Source organism: Nelumbo nucifera, chromosome 2 (assembly GCF_055504915.1).
Source record: "Nelumbo nucifera cultivar China Antique chromosome 2, China Antique-T2T, whole genome shotgun sequence".
Classification (NCBI taxonomy): domain Eukaryota; kingdom Viridiplantae; phylum Streptophyta; class Magnoliopsida; order Proteales; family Nelumbonaceae; genus Nelumbo; species Nelumbo nucifera.
Genome location: NC_142650.1, coordinates 70,526,739 through 70,539,973, shown reverse-complemented (window position 1 = coordinate 70,539,973; position 13,235 = coordinate 70,526,739). Strand labels below are relative to the sequence as shown.

At 42.7% G+C, this 13,235-nt stretch overlaps 1 protein-coding gene across 8 annotated transcripts in view; it reads left to right on the top strand.

Annotated features, from left to right (window-relative positions):
* The window catches only part of RBL15 (RHOMBOID-like protein 15), a 65,345-nt gene extending 53,862 nt beyond the window's left edge, over positions 1–11,483 (top strand). The window contains exons 10-13 of one of the 8 annotated variants that reach the window (XR_016082415.1): positions 10,455–10,489; positions 10,588–10,644; positions 10,993–11,067; positions 11,154–11,483. Coding sequence is in view for 6 of the 8 variants with exons in the window: in XM_010248846.3 (XP_010247148.1) it covers positions 10,455–10,509; positions 10,588–10,644; positions 10,993–11,079 (199 nt within the window). In the remaining 2 variants the exon portion in view is untranslated. Of the gene's footprint in view, positions 1–10,454; positions 10,510–10,587; positions 10,645–10,992; positions 11,080–11,150 lie in introns of those variants that run through there. The other 7 variants (XR_002022295.2, XM_010248849.3, XM_088897760.1 and 4 more) reach the window with 7 other exon arrangements.
* Positions 11,484–13,235: the final 1,752 nt, after the last annotated feature.

The window sequence follows — 13,235 nt, the reverse complement described above, 5'->3', positions numbered from 1 at the left end:
CAAATTGGAGTGGGGGTCCCGTGGAGTTTGGCCACTTTCCGTATGTAGGCATGGGCCACTGTGGATGTTGAGTAGGGTCTGGAGAGTGCAATAAAGTGTGCATACTTAACCAGTCTACAACCACCAACACTATTGACATCCCTTGAGATGTGGGAAGCCCGGTTATGGAGTCCATGGTAACTTCTTTCCAGACCTTCTCTGGTATGGGCAGAGGCTGCAATAACCCAGTTGGTGTTTGTGTGCTATACTTCTGCTGTTGCAAAGTTGCACATCTTGCGGCATACTCCTATACCATGCGTTTCATGCCCTTCCAATGATTATGGGTGGCCAAACGCTTATAGATGCTGAGAGCCCCGGAATGACCCCCTTGGGCTGAGTCATGAAAAGTTCGCAACAATTCTTGGTGATGCTGGGACCTGTCAGAAATTATCATTTCTACCTTTGTAGAAAACATTTTTCACGGCGTACCCGAAAGTAATGGTTGGACTTTCAAGGGTCTGGGCCCGTATTCGAGCCAGGTGAGGGTCGTCATAGGCCTCTTGTCTTAATTGGTCCATCAAAGGATAGATTGGTTTCGACACCCCTATCATGTGAATCCACCCGGGAGGGTGCATCGGCCACAACATTAGAGGGCCTAGGCTTATACTCAATGACAAAATCGAACCCCAACAACTTGTAGGCCCACTTTTGTTGGTTAGGGCCCATAACTCTCTGTTCCAGCAGATGTTTGATGCTGCGGTGGTCTGTCCTAACAACGGACTTTCGGCCCAGGAGATATGCTCTCCATTTATGGACTGCAAGAGCAATGTCCATGAGTTCCTTCTTGTAATTGGAAGGCCAGTGGTCTACTTTACTGTAGAAGGCCAGTGGTCTACTTTACTGCATTAGGACCGCGCCTATCCCCTTGCCTGATGCATCGGCCTCCACCACGGATTCTAGAATGAAATCGGGGAGGGCCAATGTGGGTGGTGTTGTTATTGCCTTCTTAAGTAATTGGAAGGCTTCTTCAGCTTTCTGATCCCACTCAAAAGAGTGCTTCTTCAACAATCGAGTAATGGTTGCTGCAAGGACTCCATAATTTTTGATGAATCGACGATAGTAACCAGTGAGACCAAGAAACCCTCTAAGGGCCCGTGGAGAGGTGGCACTAGCCCATGTGACCATGCAAGCTATTTTCTTTGGATCGGTGTGCACTTGCCTGTCAGAGATGATGTGCCCCAGTGGGTCTGTCCAAAGGAACACTTGGAGGGTTTAGCAAACAACTGATGGAGGTGAAGTAAGCCCAACGTACGCTGCAAATGTTCCAGGTGAGTGGCCCAATATGGGTTATAAACAAGTATATCATCAAAGAATACAAGCACAAATAGGCATAGGTAGGGCTTAAAAATCTCATTCATGGGCCTTTGGAATGTGGAAGGTGCACTGGTTAAACCAAAAGGCATCACTAGGAACTTGAAATGCCCGTCCGAGGTCCTAAATGCAGTCTTGTGTATGTCCTTGGGGTGTACTCGGATCTGATGGTAGCTTGATCGCTGGTCCAGTTTAGAGAAAAAATTAGCCTTACCCAACTCGTCAAACAACTCTTCAATCAAGGGTATTGGATACCGGTCCTTCACCATGATGTTGTTCAAAGCTTTGTAACCCACACAAAATCTCCAGTTACCATCCTTCTTCTTTACCAAAATAACATGTGACGAAAATGGGCTGGTGTTAGGCCGAATAAAACCCTTGTCCAATAACTCCTTCACCATCCATTCCACTTCTACCCTCTGGTAATGGGGGTAACGAACATTGGCGGGTGGGGCTCCGGGTTGAATTGGTATTTTGTGATCATGGGCTCTAGGGGCGGGTAGGGTAGTGGGCTCCTGAAAAATGTCAGAGTAGGCTTGGAGTAACAGCTGGAGTTGCTGGGCTTGATCCGGACAAAGGCCTATATCTCCAGAGGAAGGGCGGTCGTGGGCCCCAGAGGCATTGAACCCATGTTCATCAATAAGGGGGTAGCACTGTATTGACAATGTTTAAGGATAATGTCCAAGTTTTCTGCGGTTATGGGCTGGTTTTTAACCCCCTTTATGGTATAGGAACGACCTTCATGTGTGAATTGCATCGTCAGTTCGGCCCAATTACATACCACAGGGCCCAAAAGCTGTAACCACTATATTCCCAAAATCACGTTGGCTCCTATGAACTCCAAGGGATGTAAGTTCACCCTAAAAGTATACCCTTGAACCTTGAGCTCAACCGACTTACATTTCCCTTCACAAGCGATACGCTGGTCGTTGGCTACATTGGTTGCGAAGGGTGGAACTGCCTCAATCATTACCCCCAGCTGCTGAGCTAGTCCGGGAGTTATGAAGTTCAGAGAACTCCCACTATCGATCAGAACAACCACTCTCCTCCCCAAGATTTGCCTGTGGACCCGCATGTTTCTTGGGGCTTGGTATCCGGACAGAGCCTGTAGGGAAATGACACAATATTCCACTTTTGGGACCACCTCCATCTGTTCAACCCCAGGGTCTCTTCTTCAACTTGTAGAAGGTATGCATGTTGGGCCTTGCACTTGTGGCCCAAGACGAATTTCTCATCACAATTATAGCATATGCCCTTCTCTCTTCTGGCCTGCATCTCTGTGCATGATAGTTTTCGGTAAAGTAGGGTCAATGACCCGGGTTTCTTGGGGGGTGGTGTGATCTTAGCGGTAGTGGTTATTGGAATGGTGGGTGTGGGTAGCAGTGGACCTGGGTTCGATCAGTCTTAGGATAGTTTTTCTTTTTTTTTTTCTTTTTTTTTTGTATTGGGCTTGCCTGAAGCCCAGTGGACTTTCCAAGCTTCTTAAGTCGGTCCAACCTTTCTTACTAGAGTTTTGCTAAGCTAACCGCCGCAATCAACGTAGTTGGTTGCATGGTTTTTACCTCGATCCTTATATCGTCCCTTAATCCCCCTATAAAACATCCCACCAGAGCGGCCTCCGGCCAGCCATGAACTCGAGTGGCCAACCATTTGGACTCATTCTGGTATTCCCTCACCGTTCCGGTCTGTCTCACTCTTGAGAGAGAGACTCATTGAAGTTCTTGTAACTAGAGGGACCGACCCTCATGCGTAGAGCCTTGGTTAGATCTAACCTGGTGGTCTATGGGTGGGTCTTATGATACCATTGATACCACATGATGGCTTCACTGTTCATGTGAATGGAAGCAATGGGAACTCTCTGGTCTGCTAGGGTCTCATGAAATTCAAAGTAATGTTCGGCCTGGTATATCCAAGGAACAGGGTCATCACCTGAGTAGAGTGGAAAATCTATCTTGGCGGCCTTGACGGGGAAAACTCCACCTCGCTTGCTCCTGCTGCTGCTGCTGGATCCTTCGGCCTCTGAAGCTCTAAGTGCCGCCGACAATCGTTTGAACTGCTCGACCAATGCTAAGAGTGTCTCCTTGATGTCTATTTCGGCTGCTGCTACAGTAGTCCGAACAAGAAGAGGAAAAGAAGAAGAAGAAGAAGAAGAAGAAGAAGAAGAAGAAGAAGAGAAGAAGAGGGGTCAGTCGAAAATCTGATGGTTAACCCATTCAGTCGACCCCCTTAATCTATATTAGCTTCTAATCATGTTTACAAAGACAGAAATGCCCTTACTTAAGTGTGGGGCAGAGTAACTCTAATAACATAGCCACATAAGCAAGTTACTTAATAAACAGAAGAAGACTAAACTACCCTTATTCGACACATCTTAACACTCCCCCTCAAGCTGGAGAATATATGTCATATAATCCCAGCTTGTTACATAGATAGTTCACTTTCCCTGAGCTTAGAGCTTTTGTAAACAAGTCTGCCCACTGGTCATTGGAGCTCACATGTTCTGTATTTATCTCTCCGGCAAGAACCTTCTCTCTCACAAAGTGGCAATCAACCTCTATGTGCTTTGTTCTCTCATGAAAGACAGGATTGGAAGAGATATGGAGTGCAGCTTGGTTGTCACAGTACAATTTCATAGGTTTATCCATGTGAAACCCAATTTCTTGTAGAAGATTCCTCAGCCACACTAATTCACAGGTAGTGTGAGCCATGGCCCTATATTCGGCTTCAGCACTGCTTCTGGCTACAACCGTCTGACTCTTCCATGTCACAAGGTTTCCTCCCAGAAATGTGCAATTGCCTGTAGTAGATCTTCTGTCACTCACTGAGCCTGCCCAGTCTGCATCTGTATACCCAACTACTTAAAGTTTTCCTCCTGGTTTATACAATAGCCCACGGCCTGGAGCTCCTTTCAGATACCTCACAATTCTAAGGACTGCATTCCAGTGAGGTATACGAGGGTTCTGCATGAATTGGCTCACCACACTGACTGCAAAGGAGATGTCGGGTCTCGTGATAGTCAGATAGTTCAGCTTTCCCACTAGTTGTCTATACCTTCCAGGATCTTCAAATACTTCTCCTGTATCACTGCTCAACTTAACATTTGGTTCCATAGGGGTCTCAGCCGGTTTTGCACCTAACAGTCCTGTTTCTTCCAATAGATCAAGGACATATTTCCTTTGACACAGATTCACACCTTGTTTTGACCTGGCAACCTCAATTCCCAAGAAATACTTTAATGTTCCAAGGTCCTTTGTTTGAAAATGATTTTGCAGAAATGCCTTTAGTTTGTCAATCCCCAATTTATCACTACCAGTGATGACAATATCATCCACATAGACCACTAATAAAATCTTCCCAGCTTCTGAGTCATAGCTGAACACGGAGTGATCAACCTGGCATTGCTTCATTCCAAAACTCTTCACCACTTCACTGAACTTCCCAAACCAAGCACGTGGAGATTGCTTCAACCCATAAATTGCTTTCTTCAGCTTGCACACCTTACCACCCTCCCCCTGAGCAACAAACCCAGGTGGTTGCTCCATATATACCTCCTCCTCTAGATCACCATGAAGGAAGGCATTCTTTATGTCAAGTTGAAGGAGAGGCCAATCATACATAACTGCCAAAGAAATTAGAACACGAACGGAACCAATTTTAGCCACCGGAGAGAATGTCTCCATATAGTCCACACCATACGACTGTGAGTAACCTTTAGCAACAAGTCTGGCCTTCAGACGCTCCACACTACCATCTGGCAAGTATTTCACAGTATACACCCATTTACAGCCCACAGCATGCTTCCCAAGTGGGAGAGTAGTGAGTTCCCACGTTTGAGTATGTTGAAGAGCAGAAAGTTCCTCCTCCATTGCCCGCCGCCATCCAGGTGAACTAAGAGCTTCTTGAACATTGTTAGGTATGGAAATAGAAGACAAAAGTGAAACAAACTGGCGATGTGAGGTAGAAAGACGAGATAATGAAACAAAATTGGAAATGGGATGGAGTGTAGAACTACGCTTACCTTTCCGTAAGGCAATGGGTAGGTCAAGATCTGAAGGTTCAGCAATAGGAGCCATGAGAGGATCCGCAGACGAGGTAGAAGTAGGAGGAGGGGCCGGTGTCGTTCGACGTGTATACACTTGTCGGATCGGTGGTCGTTCAGTGGTGACCTGCACTGGATGAGGAGATGAGTCTACTCCAACAACAGCCTCTGGAACTGAATCACTGACAGGAAGAGGAAGAGGAGGTAAGGGTGAGGACAGGGGTGCTTCAGGACGGGAGAAGAAGGGAACAGACTCAAAAAAGGTGACATCAGGGCAGGCATAGCACTTTCGGGCAATGGGATTATAACACTTGTACCCTTTTTGAGTCCGAGAGTAGCCAAGGAAGACACATTTAATTGAGCGTGCATCTAGCTTGTCTATGCCAGGACTCAGATTATGAACAAAGCACACACAACCAAAGACACGAGGAGTTAATGGAAACGGAGATAAAGTGGGAAACAAGATGGAGAAGGGTGACCGACCATGAAGAATAAAAGAGGGTATCCGATTAATGAGAAAACATGCAGTGAGTACAGCATCACTCCAAAACCGTTTAGGAACATTCATGTGGTGAAGCATAGACCGAGCAATTTCAAGAAGATGACGATTCTTCCGTTCAGCCACCCCATTTTGTTGAGGGGTGAAAGCACATGATGTCTGATGAATAATGCCATGCTGTTCTAAATACTGTTGAAATGCAGTAAGAAATATTCACGACCATTATCTGAACGGAGAACTTTGATTGGAACACCAAATTGTGTACGTATTTCAGCATGAAATTTTTGAAAAATGGAAAATAATTCACTTCTTTCTTTCATTAAGTAAATCCATGTCATTCTTGAACAATCATCAATAAAGGAGACAAAATACTTGTACCCATTGTAAGACTCAATTTTGATTGGACCCCAAACATCTGAATGAACCAAAGAAAAATGACTCAACATGCGACTCTCAACTCTCGGACTAAAGGACACACGACGGTGTTTACCAAACTGACATGACTCACATTGTAAAACTGACAACTGACTCAATGATGGAACCAACATCTTGAGAACCTTGAGAGATGGATGTCCCAGTCGACAATGCCATTGTAGAGGAGTAAGGGAGGTCTGAAGTGCAATTGAAGATCCACCGCCGTCAAGGTAATACAATCCACCAGCTTCATGCCCCCCACCAATCTTCTTCCCCGTCTTGAGATCCTGAAAAACACAAGTGGAAGGAAAGAAGGTAACATAACAGTTAAGAGCTTTGGTTATTTTACTAACAGACATAAGATTGAATGGAAACTTAGGTACATATAAAACAGATGATAAGGGGACAGAAACAAAGTCAACATTACCAACACCACAAATGGGAGATGAGGACCCATTGGCAAGTGTAACAGTTTGTGATGTGGAGGTTTCAGAAAGAGAAGAGAACACACCTGGAGTCCCGGTCATATGATCTGAGGCTCCAGAGTCAATAATCCAAGAAGGAGTTTTAGATGACATGCAAGCAATACCTGATTGGGCATATGTGGCAGTGGTATGCTGTGAAGTAGTTTGAAGGAACCGTTCATACTCATCACGCGGAACACTCACCATCTCCCTCCCAGAAGTAGATGTAGATGTGGGAGGTGTTCGGTCTGCCAGTTTACTGTCACTGATAGCAACCTCGCCTGCTACAGCATGATTAGCCCATTTAGAGGGAGGGCCATGTAGGTCATAACAGAAATTCACTGTGTGTCCATCCCTACCACAATGAGTACATTTCCTTGTAGAATTATTTTTTCCTCTACCACGGCCTCCCCCTGAATCACGGCCACCCCGACCAATCATGGAATTGCCACGGCCCCCTCTGGAATGACCTCCCCCTTTTGTACTATGTCCACCACCTCTAGCTGTCACAAGTGCTGATCTATCATACTGTGTAGGGTTCTCTGTCTGGCCCAAAGAAATTCTACGAAGTCTTGAGAATACTTCCTCAAGTGATGGAAGAGTAGAGCCCCCCAATATTTGAGCTCTAATTGGTTCATATTCTGACTTCAGCCCCACTAAAAATCTTGTAACATCAAGTTGCTCCTTTAGCTGTTGCTGAACTTTAATATCTGAAGTAAGGGGATGATAGACATTGAGTTCATTCCTTATATTCTTCATGCAGGCATAGTACTCTTCTAGTGTTTTGGTTCCTTGTTGTAGATCAAAGTACTCCTGATACAGCTGATATACTCTTGTTGTGTTGTCTTGTCCAGAATATAGCTTCTTAGCATGCTCCCATATATCCTTAGCCGTATCAAGGAACATGAAGTTGGCACTGATTTTGGGTTCCATACTATTCCACAGCCAAGTCATGATTTGAGCATCTTCTTGTTCCCAATCATCAAACCCTGGAGAGTCAACCGGTGGCTTCTCATCTCTTACATGCTTTACTTTCTTCTTTGCCTTGAGAAAAACTTCCACTGATTTAGCCCATGGAACCTAGTTCTCTCCATTTAGCTTAATTGAGGTCATTTGTACCCCTAGGTAGTCGGAGGAAATTACTACACTAGGTTTCTGATCATTGTAGCCACCTCCTATTGCTGCCATTGTACTCTTTCACAGTTGTCTCTAACTTTACTTCTCAGCTACAAGCTGATTGATGTTGTTCACAGTTTGATATTTCAGCACCTATTGCAGTCTCTAAACACCACAGTGGAAGCACACACTTGTTCTTATTCACACTACTGCTGACTTCACACACTTACGTCCCACATAAGAATCAGTTTACCATTCATTAATCACAAGTAGAGGCCCTCTTACAACCACTCAAGCACCACAACACAGCCAAATCTGCTACACCCAGTTCAGACTTGTTCAACACACTTAAGAGGGCATTACACAACCACAAGGAGTTCGGCAAGTTCACTGCATTCTACCTTACACCACTCAGCCACTTACAGCAGCCCTACACCATTCGGCTACTGCACACACAGCCCTACCTAGGGAAACAATGAACCTAGTTCTCTAGGTTCTACTCAAAACTAACAGCTTCTTGTAGGGTTTCTATCCAGAAATATAAGTAACACTAGAAGAAGAGAGAACCGACCTTCCTTTGAGAATATCAATCAACCATTCACTGCTGAAGTTACTTTCCTTGTTGAAAAGAGTTATGCGCAGCAGAGAGACAAGCTGTAATGTTTCTGACCTAGGGCGAACCAGTCCTCTCCATCGACTGACCAGAAACGAAAGTGAAGAGTCACGAACAACACTGAGGTGCTTTACCAACTGACTTAGATCAGGAACCTTGCTCTGATACCATATTTCGACTGCTGCTACAGTAGTCCGAACAGGAAGAGGAGAAGAAGAAGAAGAAGAAGAAGAAGAAGAAGAAGAAGAGAAGAGGGGTCAGTCGAAAATCTGATGGTTAACCCATTCAGTCGACCCCCTTAATCTATATTAGCTTCTAATCATGTTTACAAAGACAGAAATGCCCTTACTTAAGTGTGGGGCAGAGTAACTCTAATAACACAGCCACATAAGCAAGTTACTTAATAAACAGAAGAAGACTAAACTACCCCTATTCGACACATCTTAACAATGTCCTTCAACTCATTGGTGTTCTGTCGCACCTCCCCTTCAATCCGATCAATCTTTTCTTCTGCCACTGTAGATCTGGTGGTCGGCATCGAAGCTAAGCTTTGATACCAATTGATGGGCTTGTTCTTCGAAACTTGCTACTGATTAATGGTTTATTATCTTTTAACTAAAAAAGCAAAGACCTTTCAAATATCTGAAGCCTTGGCATGCATATTTGAGCCAATAGGCTTTTTAAAACACTTAATTTCTTTAAAAATTCTAAGTATGCATTTTTTTTTTGAATATTTAAAATATTTTATGCCTTGCTTCAAAATGGCACTCGCCTCACCTTGCACCTTGCACCTTTGGTGCAAAAGGCCTCTTGCACCTTGTGCTTCTAAAACACTTCTTGTTCCCTTGACACCACCCTGGAAGTTCCACTGCTATTCACCATTATATCTTGAGCAAAGGAGGTTAATACACCCAGATATGGTGCACTTTTAATAAGGGTAGTTCTAGTATTCTACCACCAAAGTTTATACATCTTCTCTTTGAACCAGTAAGTTTGTGGTTGGAAGATTCTTGTGTTGTCCAATCCTTGTTGATAGGGGTGTACTGGTGTATTATTGCAGCTCTAACATTTACCTCTTGGAATTGTTAGATGGCAATATTGCCCAATACTCAGGTCCTGCAGGCCACGGATATGCAATTGGAGCTTCTAGCAGTTCTACAAGGACTAAAGCTGGCAAAGATAAATAACCATACTAATATCATTGTTGAAGGAGACTCAAAAGTAGTTTGGGATTGGATAATGAAGTGTCCTTGGCAGTTTAGACGCATCTTAAGAGAAACTAATGATCCCAAAAGAGACAGTAGCAGCTGTCCACTGGGTGTAAGGATCTGCAAATTGATTGGCAGATGGGTTAGTTAAACAAGGGATTGTAAGAGAAAATATGTTTTGGGAGACGGGACGATAGTTTGTTGTATTGTAATTTTGGGTAGGGGTGGTACTTCTATTGTTGTTCATTTTGGGTATTGGTCATCTCAATCTCTAGGATGACTGATTATCCATGAAAAAAGAACAAGAAAAAAAAAAACATATTACACCTGGAAGATTCTTGGGTTGTCCGAACTGTTTCAGTGAACAACCTGACTAGCAAAGCTGCCTCTGGGATCTTGAGCTTGACATTTTATCTATTGAATTTCCAAATCCCGTTGCGGCATCATCAATAACTCAAATATATTAAGAAGGGTACCTAATATACTTGTCTGGGGTAGTTTAATGAGATACAAGGGGTGGGGAGGAATCAGTTGTTTTGGGCTCAGATGTAATAGTGTTTTTGTTTGTGGAGAGTTAAGATAGTTTACCTCTCCCTATCTTGTAGTTCTTAATATTTCTAACGAAATTCTGTTATTGATAAAAAAAGTTTAATGAGATACAAACATGCATATTTCTTAATTAGCTTGTATATTTCCAGTTGATTATATGGTCTTCTATTCATCAGTTGTTTTGGTGTTTGAGTGTTTTCAGGCGTTCAACTGTAGATGGTTCTGCAACAATTGTAGGTGGCCACATGCACCAGCAGGTTTCTTCATTTAGTATTAAACATATTCCACTTGGTTTCTGTTAAAATTTATTTGGTTTATGTGTTCGTTGAATGCAGGGTTTGGATGCATCTGATGAACAGATCCAAAAACTTGTTGCAATGGGTTTTGATAGGGTATGTTACAGCCTACAGCTTGTTTAGCTTTTCTCTGGCATGGTTGCAGAAGGAAATTTTCAGTTCATCCTATTTTGATTGTTTATTAATTTCAGAATGAAGAGATTAACATTATTCCACATTCAATGCAATATATTCTAGATAGAAAATATGCTTCATTATTTCGTAATGATAAATCTCATTTTAAATCCCCTTGGTTAAAATGAATGGATCTAAGGAGAGCAGAGGTAGAACTTTTTGTACATTCAGGAGCCGATTTTGAATGCTTTCCTTACAATTCTTTCCAAATATAGCATCTTGCCTTTTTTGCACATGCGAGTATGTGACTAAGATGTTGATTCTGTGCAGACACAGGCAGAAGTTGCCCTTGCAGCTGCTGATGGAGATTCAAATGTTGCTGTGGAGATTCTCATGAGCCAACAGGCATGTATTTAGTTCTTTTATTGCTTACTTCACTTGTTATCTTGCTTTTTCTAATTAGTATAATATGGTTTGCTCATTATTAGCAGGGGTAAATTGCAACTCAAGCTTGGAGATTTTAAAGACAGACTGGCAGGCAAGGTTGCAGTTCTTTTCAGGTTTGTCTGCCTGTGTAATGCCTATTTGGGTGATGTGATCTATCCTTTATTGATGGGAACTGTATATGTTTGATCATGAGCTAACAAAATTAGTTGGAAAGCATTGAAGTAAGAAGAAAAGTTCACGAATTCCAGAAGTCTGTCTATATGTTACATACCATCACTTGGCTTTTTCAGTGTTGTGGAATTGCCAACTGAACATACAAAAATGCTTTGCCTCTTGAATACAAATTACACTTATTCTGGTGATCATGAACCAAATATTTTCTCAATGTTTGTGATGTGAAATCTGTAGTATTTCTAAATTTTAGGGGTGTTAATTTGCATGCCAGCCTGTGCCTGCCATTGAATAGGTAGTTGTATGCTGGTTGCAGTAGAAGATTAACAGCAAGAGAAATGGTGAATAGAAGAGGAAGAAGAAGAGAGGAAAGCAAGAAAGAAGAAAAAGGGAGAAAAAGAACAGAGCCAAGAAGCCCTTCTTATTAGTATTTATTAGTAAGGATACAAGACAAAAATCCCCTCCATTAGTGAGAAAACATTAGATGCCCTTCTACATAATTTTAATGCTCCTTTCAAGCTAAGAATGGACATTGTGCATGATCATCTACAGTTTCCCTACCGGCATATCGGCCTGTATTGATATTTAGAACCTTGGTTGGGTCAAAGTTTGCAGAGAAGAATCAGCAGATTGAAGCTTCAGTCTTCCTAAGGTGCCGCTTCCTCTAACATCACTCGGTTTGAAGTTTTCAAACTCTCCACCTGCCACCGATCTTCTCATGACTCCACCCATACTGATCCACTCACCCAAATTAATGGGTTATAGAAAACAATGAGAGCTCAAAAGATTGCAAATTCACGGGTGCCCACGGATGGGCACCCCACAAACGCTCCATACAGTGGAAGCCTGTCACCTGTCCTGCACGAATTGCCCCTCAGCATGTGTGAAACTAACAGGACAGCCGTTAGCTCCAAATTTCATCCAAAACAAAAATTTCTCCCCATTCCTGCTCATACTCTTTCAGACTCTCGATGAACCAGTAAGCTGGTCGTGACATATAATTGTTCCCAGAACCAGAATTAATTACAACAAATAGTTAATAAAAAAATTTCAGGATAAAATGACGGTATCCTTTGACGACTTCGCTTCAATGTCTGCAATGGGAAGAAACTTCTTTTCTGCTTCTCCTTCTCTGCAAGAGGATGCTCTTAACATACATCTAAAGTGATCACAGATAAGAATATGCTTCAAATCAAGAGCTTTAAAGCATGGCTACCTTTTTAGAGTATTGTAACTATTTAAGGCTTTAAAGCATGAAGGGGTGCTGCTGATTTTGGTGTTCCAGTTGAATCCGTTGTTTGGGATGACTGTTGAGATGCTGGGGTAATTTTATCTTTAGTTCTGTTGCATAGTCCATTACGGCATCCCAGCATTCCTTGGTCACTAGTTGGTTGTGGATCATTAATGGGTGGGTAGGTATTCTCAACCTGCACTCAACCCACCTATTCGACACACACACACAAACCTCAAACCCTAAAACTTGTTACTGCTCAACTTCAGAGTTCAGACGACGTCCAAGGTGTGTGAAACCCTATTCTCTCTCTCTCTCTCTCTCTTCACCCCCATTTTATTGCTACTTATTTTCTTCTTCATCTGTTTTTTATTTACTCAATTCTCATTTTTTTCCTTTGGTGAGTGATTTATTTGGTTTAATTTTCTGTTCTCAATCTGGTTCTATTGAATGAGTGAAAATTATTAAGACGACTTGGATGAGTTGCTTGGTTGTGGCAGCCAATATTCAGAGGGATGATGTTGAAATTGTTTCTGCCGATCATCTTTTTTTTTTTTTTTTTCTTTCCTTAAGAATTCAGATATATTTGCGTACTTTTAGACTATGTTTTGTTTGAAGGAAAAAGTAGGAAAAGGAAGGGAAACTTAGGCTATGTTTGGTTTGAAGGAAAATGTAGGGAAAGGGAATGATAGGGAAACCTTTACAAACCAAACATAGCCTTAGG